Consider the following 20,924-nt stretch of genomic DNA (forward strand, 5'->3'; position numbering starts at 1 on the left):
GAGTGACGAATATGTCAAGTATGGCTTTACTGTATTCCTGGACAATCGTGGAGGACCAGACCGGGCACAGTGTATGACCTGCCATTTCGTCTCTTGCAACTCAGATTTGAAGCCTGCTAGACTCCGGTAACACCATTTGAAGCATCCAACTGCAGAACGTTAACATACTCTCGAGACCCTTTTTACATTGCTTTCCTTTCAATAATGCAGGCCAAAGTTTAATGGCGGCACCGAAATTTTGACATGCTTTTTGCTCGCTGGCGGTATATTTTATAGTGAAGTTTCTTGTTGTCTAACAAACTGTGCTGTCGTTTCAAGAGAGTTGATTCACTTACATATGGTTATAATTGAATTTCTGTTGGAAAATGAAAGTCAAATACCAAATCCTGAATCAAAACAGCAGTACAGTTTGTTAGACAACAATAAGAGACTTCATTACAAAGTATATCGCCATCGATGTGAAAGCATGTCAAGATTTCGGCCTCTACTAAACTTTTGGCCGGCACTGTAGTAGTTGTATGTTAATGATAGTTAGGGGGTGCTAGACTGTTCAAGCTTGTTTACAGGGGTGCTAGAGTCAGAAAAGGTTAAGAAACGCTGGTCTAACAGATCGGCTTTCAGTCAAATTTGAAGCTGCACGTTGTCATGGCCGTAGGCTGTGTATAAAGGTCGTCATGCTATGTAGACTATATTCGTGCATGACAGACCATGCGTATCACCGCTCCCGATTACCACAGCTATTCAATTCTATGTAGTCAAATTATTTTCTTTGTCAACAAGCAGTGAACGGGAACAAAACCAATCAAAGGAAAAGGTGGAAAAACCACAAAAATTGCGATACAGATTTGGAGGTAAAGTTAAAGTAAATTAAGCACAGCCACCTAATCTAATAGTTCAAAATAGATAAATTAGTTGAAAGAACCAGTGGGCTCCGCATACCTAAAGCAACTGGAAGTGTGCCAGTTGATGAAGCCATGAGGGGTCGACTAAACCGTACAAAAAGTGACCAGTTTCGCCAGGACTAATTGCGATCATCTCGTCGTTGATTCTGGTAGTGCGCTATAGTTTTTTGCATCGACTTTCTAGTTTTCGATGCGACAAGACATTGGGTTTTGTGGCCGTGCTACCTAGTCTACTACATGATTTTCCATTCAGGCACGTTTTAAACCTTTCAAGGTTTTGCCACCTTTTTCCGTTCATTAACGTGCTGGTAGGCAGGCCTGGATTAACCATTGTGCTAAGGTGTGCTAAAGCACAGGGGCCCCGCAGACAGAGGGCCCCACTTTTCCTAAAAATGAAATAAATAAAATAACAATTTGAATAACAAATAACAATAATTTACAAAAGAGTAGCTGAGAATTTCTCGTTTTTAATTGATCTTTATGCATCAAAGGAACAGATTTTACAGAGTGTCATGAATTTAGCGAAATAATTTCCTACTGATGTTGATCTCTGTCTTGTTGATGAACTTTTGAATTTCTACCTGTATCTTAAAAAGGCTTATGGAAATAAAGCAAGTTTTAGTCATGAAAACATGTACCAGATAATAAAGAATGACAAAGTTGAAGCTGCTTTCCCTAATGTAGAAACAATTCTTAGATTGTTTCTTTGTATGATGGTCACTAACTGTTCTGGAGAAAGATCATTCTATAAGCTGAAAAGAATCAAAAACCGTACTTCGGTCTACAATGAAACAAGAGCGGTTGGCTAATCTGAGCCTTCTCAGCATAGTGTGATAAACTGCGACTTTTCAATTTTGATGCTATCCTTACAGACTTTGCAGCAAAGAAAGCCAGAAAAAAGTCGTTCGACTGAATTTCATGTTAGTTTTCTAAATCCTATTGGTAGTTAGTAGTGAATGAAAGAGCAGTTCAGAATAGAAATTCAAAATAACCTTTTATTGCAATTTGCAGTGTAGTGTGCAGTACTAACAGTGGTCCCTTGCTACAATGTTTTCCCTTGCACGGTTTCGTTGATTTAATGTGTGTGATTTTGCATCCATTATAACGTAAACATTGTTGACTTAATTTGCACACGCTTATTTAATCATCGATCACGTGCTATTTCAAAGTTATCTAACTTACCTAAGCAAGGCTCGGTTTCCTCTGCAAGCGAAACCAGCTTACTTCCATTACGCTCCACGTAAGCTGGTAAGGGCCCCCATAAAATTCATTAGCACAGGGGGCCCATTTGACCTTAATCCGGGCCTGCTGGTAGGTCGATATCGTTAGTAGGCTATCTTTTTCGTCCGGACGCGTTAATGACGAATAATAAAATGGTTAATGATTACCAATATTGAAAGAAATTGGACAGTAAAAGCGATCGATAGGAATAGCCTACATGTGGATTTAGGTTTTGAAGGGTAGACTTCTGATTGCACAATTCAGTTCGGTTGTTTTTATTTCTCGCTATCACAGCAAAAGGAATAGGCCTACACTTCAATATAGCAGAGGTCTAGAAAAAGGTAGAAGCGACAAAATGCGAACGTTAAAATGTGCTTGAGATCAAAATAAGTTATTAAGTTAACTAAATTCTAGAACCAGCAGTTCTTGAGTGACGTTTTTACGAAAAGGTTTGATACTGCACATAGGCGTAGCCAGGGGGGGGCGAACGGGGCCATGGCCCCCCCCAAATTTTCAAAGTTTGGATTCCGAAGTTGAACCCTTTGTTGAAAATATAATATAATTTGTATAAATTTATATTGTTTTCCAAAACATTTGGCTATTTACACCCCCCAGGACTTGTTTTAGACACACAGAAAGACACCAATAAATTTTGCAAATCGTAAATCGTGCAAAGTTTACGCGATTTACGCTTCTTTTAACTAATCTGTGGAAGCAATTTCAGAATCGCTTACTCTGTAGGGCTTTGTGTAGCTGAGTTTTTTGTGTTCTCTAATTTTAGCCGCAGTTTTTGCCCGTTTGTGTGTAGATAAGAGCTACCTTTAATAAGTTAATAGCTGTTTATCTGCTAATAAGTTTCATACAAATATTACCCTAAAAGTGTTTCCAGAAAGCGTTATAATCCATTATTTAAGTGTAATTTTGCAAAAATTTTCCGGGGGAGCATGCCCCCGGACCCCCCTAGAATACGCGTGCTTTCGGCACGCTCTAAACCCCACCAGCTTTATTGCTTCCCTTGCTTAACCGACCAGGATGCGCCACTGCACATCAGGTGGCGATGTCTGAAATCAAACATTTTGTCGTTTTCGTTAATTCATCAAATATTTGGCCCCCCCAAAAAAAATTTTCTGGCTACGCCACTGATACTGCATTCCTAAGCTGTGTGAGCTATAAAGCCAAAGACTCGCATAGCATTTAAGTATTTCTTTGGGCACAATGTGCCACGTTTAGTCCACATGTCTAAATGTTAGAATAATCTTACCATAATAATTCATGCCATAAGGCATAAGCTATTGAAGTTTACAAATCAGCTATTAATAGTCGTAGCAGCCTATGTTGCCTGTTTTTGCCGCCAATTCAGGTTTGAAAATCATGTCCAGTTTGTCCAACGTAGCCTAAATAAAGTCAGACACAAAACTTGGCACATGTGAACAAATATCACACTTCCTTGTGGAAAAGCCCGTTCAGTTGACAATAAATTTAAAGTGAAAGGATAACTACTTTAACTAACTTACTACTATAAATCATTGTCCAGTGTCCACTAACTCACAATCTCACACCCAATTCTCCCAAAGGATCTTAAATGTACCAAATGTAACCGAACTTTTAAAGCCAGGATTGGACTCATTAGCCATTTAAGAACTCACCGTTAGCTTTTATTTTATTGCGAAGGCCATCATCCTCGAAGACGAGGGATAGCCATCACTTTAAATCAGTATCCACTAATTGCGCTATTATTTCAACATGGCAGCACCACCTAGTTAATGTAAGAGGCGAGCCAATGTTAACTTAAAACGATTAACTTGACTAAAAAGTGGTAATCCCCCTCCTCCCCCTAAACTGATCGGATTACTTTTTTGGAAAAAATCCTTCCCGGTTTGGAGCCTCTAAGACTAAGTTTAACGTTAAGCTTGTTTTGGTATCGATGAGCTAGTATGGTATTGAATCGAAGACTCGAGTGTAAAACATAGCCTACTTAAATCACGAAAAGATTGTTGAAAAAGAGGTCAAAGTTTTACAAAGCACTGGTTGGTGCAACAAAATCCATTTGTTTACTAAATCGACTATACACAGCGTGATGCTATGACTACCTTACTTAACTACACAGTTTTAGAAAGCTAATAACGCAAAACTGCAAAGTTGTGACTTGAGTAGTAGTTTTTAACTCAGAACTTTAATGTATAATTTCATTATATTAATTGAAATGTTTTAATACCCTACTTTCATTATTGTACTGTCCGTCCCGATATGTCAGCTGGTTAGCACGTGACTTCGTGAACAAAAAGTTTCAAGATCAAACGGCGCTGGTTCGACTCTCGGGTGTGCGCTTGAGCAACGCATTTCAAGGACTGCTCTCCATTCAATGGCTCCTTGCAATCACCAATCGGAAACTTCACTCTGTCAATCTCGGTAATAAGCCTTGCGTCAAAAGCCTCTATAAGAATGCAAAACTACCAGGAATAACCTATATCAAGGCTTTGTCAGTCCGAGGATGGAGATTCAAAAACCAAAACTCGCTGATTAAAATCAACATTTTTGAACGAACGTCACAGCAATGCAGCACTGTATTCTATTTAGTTTCTTTTGGAACCAACCAAAATGACTAATCGCTATATTTTCTGTTATGTTTGCTCAAGTGTTACATGTTTTTATTTTACGTACGGTACTAATACTTTTCGGTTGAAAAGTTTATGAAATGGAAATTGGACGGAATCCTCATATACCGTTTAAAGGATCAAAATGTCTTGTTGTTTTTCTTGCTTTTGTAAGTACCGGTATGTTAGTTTTCCTTAGGCTACTTCACGTCAAGATATTGCACAATCAGGTGGATCCAGCGAGTAGCCTTAGGGGGCCGATTTTAACAACACACAATGATGTTTACGTTTAGGTCTACTCTAACCCGACCTTGCAAATACTATGAATAAAGTTACTTTTGTGTGTTTTGAGGGGCTACTATAGCCCGGCCCCTCTTGGATCCGCAACTTTGCATAATTGTAACTATAGTCTGTCAAAGTTTTTTTTGTATCTGCTGTTTCTGTTGCCTAGTGCTTAGTCTTTGCCAATCAAGCCTGCCAAAAAATAATAGCAGCCAATCACTAGAAGCAATGAAAGCTACGTCTACGTCTACGAGATCAGCACCAAATTTAGTTTCAACGCTCTTCATGCCCTTAAAGTGCCCCTGACAGGTTGGACCCAAGTATAGTAAATTTTCTAAGCATTTTCTAGCGCAAAATTATGCTTAGCGAACTTTTTAATCTTAACCTCGAAGCTCGACTGGTTAGGACGAAATTTATACAAAACGACAGTTCCGCAGCGCCACCACAGGCGAAACTCCATATTTCACTGCTCTGGGACGACTTTGGTGGTATTACGTCATCGTGGGTGGGCGTTGTTAGCGACGGATGAACCAAATGCTTTCTAGATGTAATTGGTGGATCACAGTTTGGTCGGAGTTGGTACAAGCATTTGCTTTTTTCAAAGATTTATTGTTTTTTGCAGTTTAATAAAACTGTACTGGATACGTTCCTACAAAACCTAAAATATACTTGAAGTGAAAAATGAAGAAATCGTACGAATCATCATTCATCACTATTCATAAATAAATAAAAGTTCTCTCTCTCTCCCTCATAATGTGCTTTCAGTTGGCCATTGAAATCCGGTGTAACGGTCATCTGGACTTGAAAATTGTTTCGGATTCGCCAAACAATGCATGACGGCAGCACAATCCGATTGTTGCTTCCGAGAGCACCACCTTGTAGTATCCACTCCAATACATGCCTGTAAGCGACTAATTACCGATACTGCCTGCAAGGAAATAAAATCACTTCGTTTAGTGTGCATTCTTTAGCGTTTAGGGTATTTTTAGCCTAATGTAGCATCCTCACTCTTTTGATAGGTCTCCGTTTTCTCCTTTCGGTTTATTGTTTTTTTCTCGAGTTCTTCCGGCTCCTCATAAAAAAAAGTCCTCAGAACTGCGGGATGTAAGTGTGCCTCAAAATCGGTCAAATTGGTAACACAGCTAGATGCGTCTTTCTTCAAAAGTTCTTTCGTCTATGGCACTTCATGGCAACATACACATTCATTGGGCTGAGACATAGACTCGCACATAGACATAGACTGTGTGGCAAACGCGCCACCTACAGTTCCCATCACGCCACTCATTGCTGAGAAGATCCAAATCGGGTTGGTGGTGTTAACAAAATCATCTCCAGTGAAGTGAAGAGAACATATACGACTAGTTTTGTATGGTCCAACCCACTTTCGAACACTTGAAGAAAACTTTGACTATTTTCTTCTCAGCACCTTGTTTTGTTTGAAAGCATGAAAATATAGCACACGTCTTTGTCACTGACTCTGTCACATAAACAGCAATTTCCAGGCATTAGGCCTACCTCAACCATAAATTAAGTGTACTGTCTGTGAGATACTGCTGTTACACTGCAAATGGCTATAGCCAGATTAGGACAAATAAAAAATTATCCAAATTGTAGCCCTACAAGAGTTTAGAAAAACTGCAATTTCAATTGAATTGAGATGCTGTTTGATAAAAATAAACTCAATCTATTTGATCTAAACCTGATACTAATAATAAGTTGACTTTTTCCTTTCGGTAATTCTCATTTTGCACATGCTTTAGACCAATAGAGCCCCACACATTGACGTTTTGGAGCAGTCGTACCATACCTTACCAACTCACCACAGAGAAAGAATGTATCCTTCCCACCCACGGTGACGTCACAGCGAGGTTGCCGTTTTTATTTTCGCAATTGAATGAGTGCCAGATTCGCCGAAAGTGAACGAAAGTTTGCAAGCGTGTAACTTATTAGCCTGTTGATATTTTTTACTATTTGCTGGTCAGGGAAGTTTGTTAGTGTCATCTCTTTGGTATCTTAGGTAAATATAGCAAATTTATTTTCCTGTCAGAGGCACTTTAAAACAAATTTCAAAAAACTTTCAGGCTCAGATTACACAGTTTTCCTAACTTTTATCCACTAGCCTACTAGGCTACATGTACTAAAACTACACACACTACGGATTTATGAACTAATGCGAACAGACTGTTATTATCAGTCTTTGTAGTTGGAACATTGTGACTCAGCTCTTCGGAGTTGAGTATCTGCTTTGTCTCTACTTTTTATTTTTGATTGTAATATGGACCATCTTGAGTCTGATGCAAATAAATAATAATAATAATGAGATGATATCATTTAATTTCAACAAAGATCGTGGATCACCGAACTGATTGCAAGGGATTAGCTATACTGTACACAAACTTTTCAAAACTTTGGGAATTACTGGGGGAACACATTTGTTGTTGAATTGTTGAATACAATTATTTTTGATTTTTGCTTTGCAGATATGTGGAAGCGTATTGGCATATTTGACTCTTGCGGATAAAGCTTCTTTTGTAATACCTAATTTCCTTCGCAATGATTGGAACAGAATGGAGAATATCACCAATGTGAAAACACCTCACCTAACTCAAACTGAAGCGAATCTTGGAAAAGAGGACAAATTAAATGTTGCAAACAACTCTAAGAACATCCTCTGTTACTCTCTGTATGGTTCAAATCCACGATATACAGACGGAGCGATTGCAAACGCGAAATTATACAAGGAAATATATCCTGGATGGACGATGCGAGTGTATTATGACAACACTGTTCCTAAAATCATTCTTGATCAATTGATAGCTGCAGACGTAGAACTTATTGATATGACAGGTTCCAAAATGAATAAAATGTCATGGCGCTTTCAAGGCGTTGTAGATGCTGACCGTTCATGCGCAAGAGACATTGATTCTCATTTATCCTTGCGCGAAAAAGCTGCTGTCGATCAATGGATACAATCTGGTAAAAAGTTTCACACAATGCGCGACCATCCTAACCATTCAAAGTTTGCAATGTCAGGTGGTATGTGGTGCTCAAAGACTATTCCAAATATGATTGAGTTACTGACAAATGTAACAAGTCAATCGTATTTAGTAGACATGAACTTTCTGAACCAAGTACTTTGGCCCATGGCGCAGAAAAGTGTGATGCAGCACGACGGTTTTTCGTGTGAAAAGTGGGGAGGAGGGTTGCCATTTCCAACGGAGAGAGTTGGCAAGGAGTTTGTTGGAAGTGTGTACGTAAATGGAAAGACGGGTGGCATTGACAGCTCGTACAGAAAGAAAATAGACAAAAAATGTTTGAAAGACAATTGGTTATCAAACAACGAATTTTAGAAGCTTAGCTTACATCAGGCCTGTAGAGAGATGGTTTGGGAGTGGTACCAATGATGCCAATATTGTCCGCCCCAATAGCTCAGTTGGTTAGCGCGTGACTTCGTGAACGAAAAAGCTTCAAGATCAAGCGGCATTGGTTCGACTCTCGGGGTGTGAGCTTGAGCAACGCATTTCAGGACTGCTCTCCCTTCAGCGGCATCTAATGAATGGAATAATTCCCAGGCAACAAGACTTTAACAATAGGGAACTTCACTCTGTCAATCTCGGTAACCGGCCCTGCTTCAAAGCCTATATAAGTATACAAAACTACCAGGAATAACCTATCAAGGCTTTGTCAGTCCGAGGACAAAGATTCCAACTAACCAAAGATCCTTCCTCCCCGAACCAAGACGCTTTAAAGAAAAATGCTCTGTATCCAAAGAATGCAAAGTGGTTGGTTTAAGTTTCCAAACTCCTTGGGAAGGCTACGTTGGCCTAAAATCATACCTGGCCCTGGTCCAAAATTACCTCCCGGACCTCCCTGTCAACATCTTAAATAAGAGCTTCAGCAGAGAGTTTGTCTTGTTGAACCATAGGCATACGAAGCCGAGCAACGTTATCAAGTTTAACTGTTTAACATATTAAAGTTTATTATGCTGTATTTACAGAAACACAAAACTACGCAACAAATTAAATATCGAACGATTTCGACATCACAAGATGTCCTCTTCAAGAATAACATATATACACTTTTAATACATCTGAATAAAACACAATGGTTATTTTAACTATAAACAGGAAAAAACAAAAACTGCACAGTATTTCTGACTATGTAAATATAATAAACTTTAATATCTTAAATAAGCATCAATAAGTGTACTTTATTTTTAGTTTTAATTCGAAAATTGAAGTTGCTCTTGAAATCGTGTTTGATCATCAAGAATAGATTATGACAGAGTCAACACCTGTTTTCCAGAAATAATTTTGAAATTTTATTTACAACTCTCAATTTTCGTTGTTTTGCACCACCAATCATTAGCTTGATATGAAGTCTTTGTTTAACGTTCAACAGTTGGTTTGAATCTTTATCCTCGGACCGACAAAGCCTTGATAAGTTATTTCTGGTGGGCCGGTTACCGAGACTTGATGCAGGGCCGGTTACCGAGATTGCAAAATGAAGTATTCCGATTGTTGAAGTATTGTTGCCGTAGACATATTCCAGCCGCTGTGTGCCGCTGAATGGAGAGCAGTCCTGAAATGCGTTGCTCAAGGGCACACCTGGAGAACCGAACCAGCGCCGCGTGATCTTGAGTCGAGCGCGTAACCAGTGAGCTAGCGGGTGGACAACAGTTAACGCCTATTAGCCAAACTTGTTTATTTCGGCAGTTGAAGGTATACGCTCCACATTTGCATTGTTGGAATCCAAACAGTCTTGCTGAATGCAATTACTTTTAAAGTGACATTTCATAACTTTGTGATTATGTAGTTGTTGTTTAAATAAATTGTACAGTAGTTTTGTAAAAGCGTTTTTTGAACAATCACAAGGATGGTGCGCCTAATCTAATATATCCATCCACTTATATGAGTACAGTTATCCCAGAAGCTCTGACCAAAAAGACAGGATGCAAAGGCTTTATTACGTCTGACGATTGAAGGGCTTTTTTTTATCGTAAATAATCTCTGATTAGGCTTATATCGTAAAATGACAATGGGCACCGATAGTAGTTTTATAAACCTTGTTATGATAACCTACATTGCGCTATTAGCACCAGGCCTGGATGTTCACTGCATGCTCATAGTCACTTGTTCAACCACCCGTATACTTGCTTTACACCTAGCCTACTGCAAAGGCTTTATGTTTAAGAAAAACATTTTACTGGTAACTTTTCAACTGTGTTTCCAAACAAGCATTGTATTCTTTAAGTATGCTCAGTGATGGGCATAATCTTGATCTTCAAGATCTCATTTTATTTTGGTGATCTTGATCTAAGATCTTTTTTGTGTGTGATTTTGATCTTGAAGAACAATAAGATCAAGCTCATTTTAAAAATGAAATTTACTTACAACATAGACGCCTTTTTTATATCTCGTAAGGCACCTGCAGCTAATAAGGCCCGCTAATTTTCAAACCTCAATATTTTTCTAAATACTGGATAATTTTGAACGAAACTTGGAATGAGGATACTTTGGGTCTATCTAAACAACATATCTATGAAACAAGTTTCTAAGTAAAAGGGGTTGTAAAATATTAAAAAAAATTAAAAAAAATCTCAAGTGGACCTTATTAGATGCACGTGTTGTGAATAAGGCCCGGTTTGAATTAGCATCAAAAGTGATGGCAAAGGTGTATTTTCACTATAACAACACCACAAAACAAATTCTAATCGACAACACAGACACATAATTAATAATTAAATACACAGAGACAACTATTCCCTCCCCCACCCCATGCTCCATTTTTTAAAACGCGACATGGTGTTTTTAAAGGTACCCGGTCATTTGGTCGACAGGACGTTTGGTCGACAGACATTTGGTCGACAGGACGTTTGGTCGACAGGACGTTAGGTCGACAGAACGATTTATTTTAGGGTTAGGGTTAGTTAACTAACCATAACCCTAATCTAACCCTGACTCTAACCCTAACCCAAAAATGAATCGTTCTGTCGACCTAACGTCCTGTCGACCAAACGTCCTGTCGACCAAACGTCCTGTCGACCAAATGTCTGTCGACCAAACGACCGTGCACCGAATATACATGCGTACCTTAAGTGCTCAATACAAAGGATAACTTACCTATACAGTATATCATCGTATGGTAACGTCCTGTCGACCAAATGTCTGTCGACCAAACGACCGTGCACCGAATATACATGCGTACCTTAAGTGCTCAATACAAAGGATAACTTACCTATACAGTATATCATCGTATGGTACTTCTTAATCTTTGTTCTCTACAGTAGTATTAAATTGTCCTGTTTTTGTATGTTTTACATAATAATTGTTGCAATTCGGTGGTGATATTCACGTTTTTTCCCGTTATTCCAGGAAAACTTTCGCAAGTGCTGTAGCCTATTCTAGCACACAACCACATATTGGTCGTTGGTTAATTCTTGGTCGCTGGTTTGAGTCTTCATCTTCGGCTTACTCAGTCTGAGAATAGAGATTCAAACCAACAGCAGTTGTTTCTCAATCTCAGTGGCGAGCTCTTTTTATTCAATGAAGTAGTGTGCCTGCCTCTGCACATTAGTGTGTATGAATGTGTAGTTAGATTTACTGTGATGGGCTGACTAGATGACTGCTTATAGTCTTTCGCTACCATCCTGATTGCGCCATAATCTAACATAAGTTGTACAATGCATTGTTTTGACAATTACATTTACTCCGCTTGTTTGTTAATATATGGCGCTGTTAAAACAAAATAAATTGACTTGACTTTAATCTGTGCTCTATCTTCTTTCCATAAAGAAATAAACACACTAGAAAATTTAATTGGCATTGGGCTACGACCATGGCTTACGTAATACAGGCCTTGCCATCGTGCGAGCTGGAGTCCAAGCTGGAGGCGAAGCTTGCTTTTGAACTGTTTGCAGTGAAGAGTTCTCTCAGATTCGATAAGATAATAAAGAGAAAGAAAAAAATTGCTCCTCCGCGATCTCGTAGTATTTCTCGTATGTATCGTCACAATGATTGATTCAGAAAATATTTTACGAAAGTAGCCAACTAACTAGAAGGGGGCGTTTTTCTTATTTTGGTTATGAAATAGCAACGTAGTGTTGATTTTATTTTATTTTGAACAATTTTTTTTTATTTATTACTGTATATGTGTAACTTTTAGAAGCATAATTTGTACAAACGTGTATTAAAGTAGCCATTTGTTCGAGTTCTTAACAATCATACCACATGTTGAATCGGTCTTTGTGAAGATAATGATTGGGAAAACAGGAATCGATGCTGCAAGCTAGAAGAAGATGTGAATTTTTGACAGCAGCAAAGTATAGTCTACTAATACAAGTTCTTAATGTTGGTAATGTTATAAGATAATGTTGTAGCTGGTGAATAGTCACTAACTGTTGTACATTAGATTTCTCACAATTAATAAGTTGCTAGATAGGTGTAGTTTTTTCATTATAGCTGTACCTTGAACAGTCAAAATATCAAAGAGGACTTCTCTACTATAGATACAGCCAGGTTCTCAGCAATCAAGATTTGATAAAAATTTTAATAAACAAATTACAGAGTAGAAGTTACTCTGCATGTTTGTTTTTGACAGAGAATTTTACCAAGAGCCTAAAAGTATCTTTGCGCAGGGCTAGGTCAAAGCAAGAGATTAAAACTTTAGTTTTTTTATATGTTACTGATCAGGAATAGGTTAATAGGCTATAAGGATCCTAAAAGGTAAGCCTATGGTTGAATAAAATCATATACTGTAATTAACTACTCGCATGTTATATTTAGGTAACTTAATAACAATTAATTCATAATGGGGCGTAAATGTGTGATGAATTGCAATTATTACTTGCTTCTTGCCAAAGATATGACAAATGTGTAGTCTTGTAAACTTTTGCAGTTGGTTACTTGATATGAATGTCTATTGTTCATTGCAAGAATGTATCAGTTTTTTCATACAATGAACGGAATGACTTGTGAAACTTGACTAAATTTGTTAAATCAATTTAGTAATAGTTATTCAGTTATTAAGAAGGCTATGGTTATATTTACACAATAGTATAATAATAGCCTCAAGAGTGTTGCCAGATAAGAAATTCTGCCCAAATTTGAGAAAAGATTAAAGCTGTTGAAAACAAAAACTTGTAGTTTGGAATTTTTTTTTAGTCCTGGGCAAAGATTAAAACCCTATTCTTATTCCTAACTTTAAACCTTACCTTAAACCTTCCTAACTTTAATCCTAACTCTGGCAACACCTGATTGTAACAATGGCATTAAGTGTGGAAAAATAGCCACTTCCTATTAAGAAATACAGAAAGCTAGCTAAATCATCAACAACAAAATGGCAAGGCTATTTGCTTTAATTCTGGTCGTTAATGAGACTGTGACTACTGCTGTATATGATAGTGATCAATGCTTTCAGAGTGCTCAATGTATTATGTGTTACCATCAGGCGCGGATTTATGGGGGGGGCCCGAGCCCCCCCCCGAAATTTTGTGAAAAATTGTATGTTTTCGCATCAAATGGTTTGAAATGCTGCTAAACAGCTGATATTAGTCCCTCGGCATCACAATTGATGAAAATGGTTGTTTTAATGTCTATTTTCTAGCATATCGTATATGTCGTAGTATCATTGTTCAAATCTGTTTAGCTTTTTCTTTCTTTTTAATTGATTTTCAAATTTTCTGGCCCCCCCCGAAAAAAACTCTTAGATTCGCGCCTGGTTACCATCATGACTTTTAGGAATTTAATAGGCAAATAACTTACTGTAAGTAGAACATACTGTACAATACACAACATTATTGCTACAATTTATGTGTCAAAGTTATGGAGCTGGAGAAGGGCTTTATTGGAAAATCAAAGGAGTCTGATGAATGTCATAAAATGTGGTATACCCAACGACAAGAATTGTTACCCATTGCACAGTTGAAACGAAATGAACTAGAACTTGCATAATGGAGAGCGGGAGTCAAAGTGGAAGATTGCATTTACGACTAAGTGCAAAGATATGCCTTTATCCTTATTTAGTATACATATTGCGCGATGTGAAAAGAGACAAACGAGATGCTGCAACCTCTTACAACTCCATTATGGAGTTATGCTTCCCAAAGCACGCCAATCAATTACAATACCCATGGCAAGAAGTTTGATAAAAACCCACAATGCAATTACACCCAGATTGAAATTATGCATCACTTGCCAAAGACAAGCAAAACAGAGCTTGATATTCTAGCCAAGGGCAACCCTTCTGACACGGATGAGTGTGATGATGCATGCTAATCATCAAGTACATCTGAAACTGACAGATCAGAATTTGCAATTACAAATAACGAAGGTGCACTTGATGCACTTAATAAAAGTCTTTTAAATCAAAATCTGTCACCAATCAAATTGAACATTTACTATAACATCATGATGCATATGCTGTGTGATCATTTATTTTTTATTAAAAAATCAATAATCAGCAGTGCCCTATTTATGGCATATGCATTTCGCTCTACTACTGTAGAGCATCATTAGTGCCTTAATTGTATGACACTTCGAGTCTATTGATTGAAAGCGTTATGAATATAGCAATGAAAAATTCATGTCAATTGCAGAAGCTTGCAACAAAATGTATTTATCATACTTTTCTACGTGAAGCAGGTAGCTTTTCTTGACAGTTTAACATGCATTAGTTGGGGAAAAAAATGTTTTTGCAGATTTGAGATATGGGGCATTGAAATGGAGTACCCCAAAACTTTTGTACAATAAAATAAAGTGTTTTCCGTTGGTTTTTTCACAAATGTAATAACATATTTGAATTCCTTGCCCCAAAAACTATAAGAATACATATTTTTATTATTTCTGCATCATACAAAATAAGAATTCTAAGCTATTTTTGTTTTTGTGATATGAAAATAGCGCCTCTGGTGGCAAAAATATAATCGTTGATATCTTGAAAACTGCTTGATGAATTTTGACAGTGCAAATGCCAATCTTCATCTTTTCCCAATAGCTCTAATATATTAAAAAATGAAGAAATTCTGAGAGGATAGGTAACAAAATTTCAAAATTTTGACTGTATTATAATAGAATGACTCATACATATTGTCTTTCATTGTGCTTTTGTGTTGTGCTTGTATTTGCGTTACTGACGTTAAATCAACGTTAATAATAGCAGATTATGCTTGACAAGAAATATTGTTTTCTTGTGTGCATTTTTACCGTTTCATTTAACACCGTTTATTCTGCTATGTGCTTTATTTAAATGTGTCATTCATTGTAAATCGAACATAGAATGCATATAACTTATCAATTAAATTAAAAAAAAAAAGATTATTATTTACTGATATGGTATCAATCGAGCAGGATTTAACAAAATGGGCAAACAAGCCTTGAAAAGTGTGTTTAGCAAGTCATAGACATGAGTTTTTGTTCGCCTCCAGCCTGCACGATGGCAAGGCCTGTATTACGTAAGCCATGGCTACGACCTGTTTATGAATACGCTACCTACTTTATTAGAACTGGTTGCCAGAAAATTTCACATTATTAGTGTGCAAGATGAAAGTTTCTACACATATTTCTATTTCAATGCTTTTAAAAATACGTGGTAACATCTCAAACTTTCAGGCCCCTAAATCTTGAGGCCCTAGGCTTCAGTCTTTATAATCTAGTGGTAAATCCGGCACTGTACATAAATACAATCATTTCATGCTTTTATTTGCACCCTTTGCGATAACATACATACTGTAATACTGCGATCACAGATGCGATACAACAGACGCCAGGAAACAGCGAAGTGACAACCACTGCTCTGGAGTCGCTTAACAGGATACTTTTACTCAAATATCTTACTGAGAACTGCAGGTAGTCTAGCTTCTTTAACTTTGTGTCATTGTCGTACAAGTATTTTGAAAATAATTTGACATTGGTGGAGAGTTGATGACTTTTAGGAAATTACTCCCAAGGTCGCTTGATCTTCTGAATCGGAGTCCACGCTTCACTGTTCCATACAACTCCCAACATCATCTTTCACATTAGGGTCATCTAGTATTTTTCTCAGGCATATTTGTAGGTTAATACATTTCTTGGCCATCCCAGATAAGCTACATATACCACAATTAAACATGTAGCCTACCAAGTTTGTCGCGTGCGAGAAATGCGTTTCTCTTCATATGAAATATCAAAGTTGTTGAGGACAAAATTTGAAATTGAGACAACTTTCAAGTTTGAAACAAAGTAAACAGTATCACACTAAATCAGAAAAATCAGTTCATTTATAGAGCTTTCGCCACACAAGTGTAGCTTCTTCAGTATATTCTTATTCAAATAGGACTTATTATTATTAAGTTCTATATTATTCAATATAGAACTAATATGGTATTATTCCATTTGAGTAAGACTATGTTGAAGAAGCCACACTCGTGTGGCAAAAGCTCTACGAAAAAACTAATTTTTCTGATTTAGTGTGATACTGTTTACTTTGTTTCAAATATTTTATCACACCATGCATCCTAATCGAATCATCAGTTAAATCATAAGAAGATTTGATGAAAAGTTTAATAAACAAATTTGTCGGTTTCTCTAGCGACATCATCGTTCATCTCAGGCTGCTATAGACGGTTTACGTCATAAGTAAATAACTTCGAAATATCAAGCTTAGTTTGGTCAGCTGAAAATGAGGAAGAAGTCAACTCAATCAGATAGCAAATCTTAAACCGGAGTAAACCTGGCTGAGTTCATTGAAGTTTCGAGTGATCTGGGGTTAAGAAAAAAGTGGAATTATGAAGTGATTGAGTCCAAATCAACTAAGCGAATGAAGGCGAATATCTAAAGCGAACCACATTACAACATTGGCCTACATAGGCAACAGTCGTTCAAACTACGAAAAGCAAAAAACAAAGATGGTATGCTGCATAGTTGGGTTTGATTGTAACATAATCCAACTATCTCGTTTTCTACACAGCAGATGGATCAGCAGCCATTTTACGACAAACATAAAGATCATGCGAATGCTACGCTACCCTGCTATTACATGTTGTTTGATTTGTTGGTTCCTCCGTTTTCTAACGGAGTTCCCTGAAGCCTAGGAAAAATATGTAAAAATAATATGGTACCACGGAAATAAACTCATAAAAATTTTCAGGAGAAGCAAAACTAAAGTCAAAAATCATTTTGCTAAACAACATGTCAGCGATGTGCAATGTTTTCAACACTCATGCCTTCTGGAACCTGATTGGCTGCTTCAATCACGTGGTTCAACGATCTGACCTTGGTTGGGTGATGCCATTTGGAGCCTCTTTTGGTATTTGTTTCCTGTGTTGTCAAAAACATAAATTCATAACGAATCAGTGAGGAAGCAATTTAATACTGCTGTTTCTTTACCGTACCTCTGTTCCGATTTCTCGGTGTTATTGAGAAACCGGAACATAAAGAACATACGGAAGGACCTTTATTAAGAATGCAAACGAACAGTGAAACATGGTAAGTAAATACAATCAGTCCAGTTCGGAAACTTGCGTACTTTATTGCTAAAGCTTTTGTTACTTGAAATGCAGATTTTTCAGTTTCTCATTTGACTAGAAGAAAATATAATCAATTACTTGAGTTTATGTTACAAAGATGTTTTCACCAGGCGGTGGCCCTCAACCACTAGGGCCAAAAAAATATTATTTACAAATAGGGTTTTGAAACTGCACTGTCTGATGTTAATAAATTAAAATGGTAAATTGGGTAACAAGTTCGGCTTCGGGGAAAATTTATTCGAAAATAATTCCGAACGAGATCCCAAATGAAAAACAGCGGAAAATGTTGTCACGTTTTGAAGTTTTGGAGTTACTAGAAATCAAGCCTGTTTCATTTTTTGCAGATGTCTAGTTAGAGTTAGACTACGAAAATTACAACGAAACTGGAAAATTTGCTTGTACACTTGAAAAGATATTGCATCCCAGCACAAACTGTCTAATATTGTAAGATCGCTGATAGTCACTGCTGATGAAACCACCAATTTTTGTGTTTCCAACTCCAAAGTTCTACAACTTTGCTGTTTGGTGGGCCTATGCAAAAGTTCTCTTTGTTTCCAAACACACTTTGAGAACTTCCGATTTGTTGGTAGAGTTCGAAGTGTTGTTTAGAAATTAAATAGAATTCGTAAAAATGGCTTTGATATGGCACATTGGCGTGGTATGGATGGCGCAGCGGATAAGGCGCTCGCTTTTTAATCATAGGTTACAATCCTGGTTCGACTCCCGGTTCAAGCTGGTTGTTGAAACATACCGCTCACCTCTATCTAGGGTGCAATAAATTGGGTGGGCGTAATTGCTAAAGGAAATGTAGCTGAGAGAAAGGAACTGGCCACCTAACTCTCGTTAATACCGATGGCTTAGTACAATGAGAACCTTGTCTTTTCATCCCCAGATGCTCGAATAAAATATGAGGCTCACCTTTATAGCACATTGGATGCAACCACAAGGCAACGAAACTAAACAACTCCTTGGAAATTATCTCAACGCTAAATATTCTTTTCTTGTATGTTGTTTGTGACGCACTTGCTTATTGTTTAGTCACATGACTTATTTACTCGACTTGTGCGTGATGGGAAGTTGCTGCGGAACATATGGCAACAGTGTTTCCGAATAATTTTTTTTTAAAGTTTGCAACTTTTATGTTTCTTTCAAACTGTCTCTCTCAAGCCAATTTTTACTTCTTCAGTGTTCAAGGTATTGCACTAACGATGATTATGATTAGTTACCCTGGAGGTGACTGCAAAAGATAAACGATTTATGAAACAATAGCTAAATGAAAATATCATAACGGCACTTGTGCTGCACAGATAAATTCTAAAAGTAAACAACACACTTTGTGCAAAACTTACCAAAAAGGAACCACATTTTTTAATAAACTTGTAGTTTCTGACGTTTCTTCTTCTCCGTCACCATAACATGTCTCAAATCTGCAGCACAGTTTTTTTCGTCGCTTTTCCATGCAGTAATTAAAAATGGTTAAACAGATGAAGCAAAAAACAATTGTGCTTAATACCGCTGCCAGGAGAAGAAGGGGATCGAGATCTTCTTGGGAGGACACATCTTGATCTGGCTTAATGGCTTCAACAACAGAAGGAGATAAAGAAGTAGATATCCTCATTGTGCTGTCGTTTGAATTGACCATGATAAAATTCAACAGTAAACAGAGTTTTCAAAAAATATTCAACCAAACATTTGCGGTAAAGACAAAAAATTAGTCAAGATTCAACCGTAAAACCAGCTCTTGTTTTCTCAACGAAAGTTGATGTGGTTTACTATCCAATGAAAAAATCTTTTTGTTTTTCCAACAATTAATGCTTATATTTATTATCACAAAGATTGTGGAAACAATCGCAATGAATCACTGGTGGCTCCGGTAAAAAACTTTGTCAGCTTCATCCAACAATCGCATCATTCAAAGGCATAGCCTACTTGCATCAAACACTTTTACCTAAAAATAAGAAAATCGTTTGACAGCACATGCCAAAAGCGGATAAGCTAAGCTACTGTATTACGCAAGTAGTTTGAGGTCACATATATAGGATTTTTACAAGCGTTGCACTGAAAATTATTATTGATCGTTTTATGCACGTTCTACGATTGCATCATTCAAGGATGTATACATTGAAGAGTATAGCCTAAATTAGAAACTAAAACGTCTTTAACCCTTTGACGGTTGGGGGAGGGGCTGTCAATTCAACTTTTTTGTATCAACAGTTGTATCTCTAAAACCACTGAGGCTGCAACTATACGGGATTTCTTGACTTTTCCTAACTTTTATTCACCTCTATTGAGCTGAAATTTTGAGCGAATAAAGGTTATAAATTGAGAGATGTAAGGCATTTCTCAGCACATTCTCTGAAATATTTCATATTCTATTCTTCAAAATTTTCCCACCAGCTGGATGAAAGTAATTAATTTGGCCCATGTCTCGTTAATCCTGTCTGTTTACGTAAAATTAAGTAAAAAAAATTTAATCACAACATTGCAATGCATGTTCTTCATTACTCTACCAAAAAAGTAATGTGTACACTCACATTACAATTACAATCATAAGTCACCTCAACATGTCAACGTAGTTCTACAATTCACATAGTTTTAATTTTCGGATATGCTCAGCGTGAATAATTTTACAAAGTGAAACCCAAATTTTGAAACCGTGCCTTAAAAAATAACATAGATATCACTCCTAAAGCATAAGAAGAATCGACAGCCCCCTCCTCTCCCAAACTGAGCAAGACTCCAGGAGCCCAACCTTCTAAACTAAGGGTTAAACTGAGTAAAGATAACATATAGCCTATATAGGCTACTGTAGGTCTGTAAGCAATAATGCCTATGGTTTTGATATACATAGCTTAAATATGAATTTACACACGCATCTCCAAAAATATCACTGAAAATTACCACTAATTAATGCACCTTTAGGCTACGTAAGAGAAGGATAATGACAATAATTTGGAAAAAAATGATGAAAATCATATGTGGATCAAGCTGATAGTCCATCACTTCGTAATTGCATAATCAGGCACAGGGTAAGACTTGTCAGAGTGCATCAGTTACCAACAATTAACAACAATCTCCTTCTTGAAATGAAATAAAAGACTAAACTTTTTATCTGTAATTAATAGGCTACTTTTGTCTGCTAAATCTGGCCTTTAGAAAACGTTTACGGCATAGTCTACATCACACATGTGCAACATGCGGCCCGCTATGTTGTTCTGCGCGGCCGCGTTCTACTCAGAATAATACTGAAATTATATTCTGTATAGCCTAAAGGCTATCATAAACTATATCTTATTGTTTCCAGCATTGGCATCATATAGGACTAAGGGAGACGAGCAATAAATTGTAAAAACTTTCTGAATTGCACCTAATTTTTACATCAAGAGTAAATTTTCGATCGCCATGTAATATTGCTCTGAAGCT

At 37.2% G+C, this 20,924-nt stretch overlaps 1 protein-coding gene across 1 annotated transcript; it reads right to left on the minus strand.

Annotated features, from left to right (window-relative positions):
* Positions 1 to 15,692: 15,692 nt before the first annotated feature.
* Positions 15,693 to 19,387, minus strand: LOC145771296 (uncharacterized). The gene is made up of 2 exons (XM_082583036.1): positions 18,851 to 19,387; positions 15,693 to 17,292 (listed from the first exon to the last, which is right to left on the minus strand). Exons 1-2 carry the CDS (start codon positions 19,141 to 19,143, stop codon positions 17,235 to 17,237), a joined length of 351 nt encoding a protein of 116 aa, XP_082439162.1. The 5' UTR covers positions 19,144 to 19,387; the 3' UTR covers positions 15,693 to 17,234.
* Positions 19,388 to 20,924: the final 1,537 nt, after the last annotated feature.

Source organism: Aplidium turbinatum, chromosome 5, assembly GCF_918807975.1.
Source record: "Aplidium turbinatum chromosome 5, kaAplTurb1.1, whole genome shotgun sequence".
Taxonomy (NCBI): Eukaryota; Metazoa; Chordata; class Ascidiacea; order Aplousobranchia; family Polyclinidae; genus Aplidium; species Aplidium turbinatum.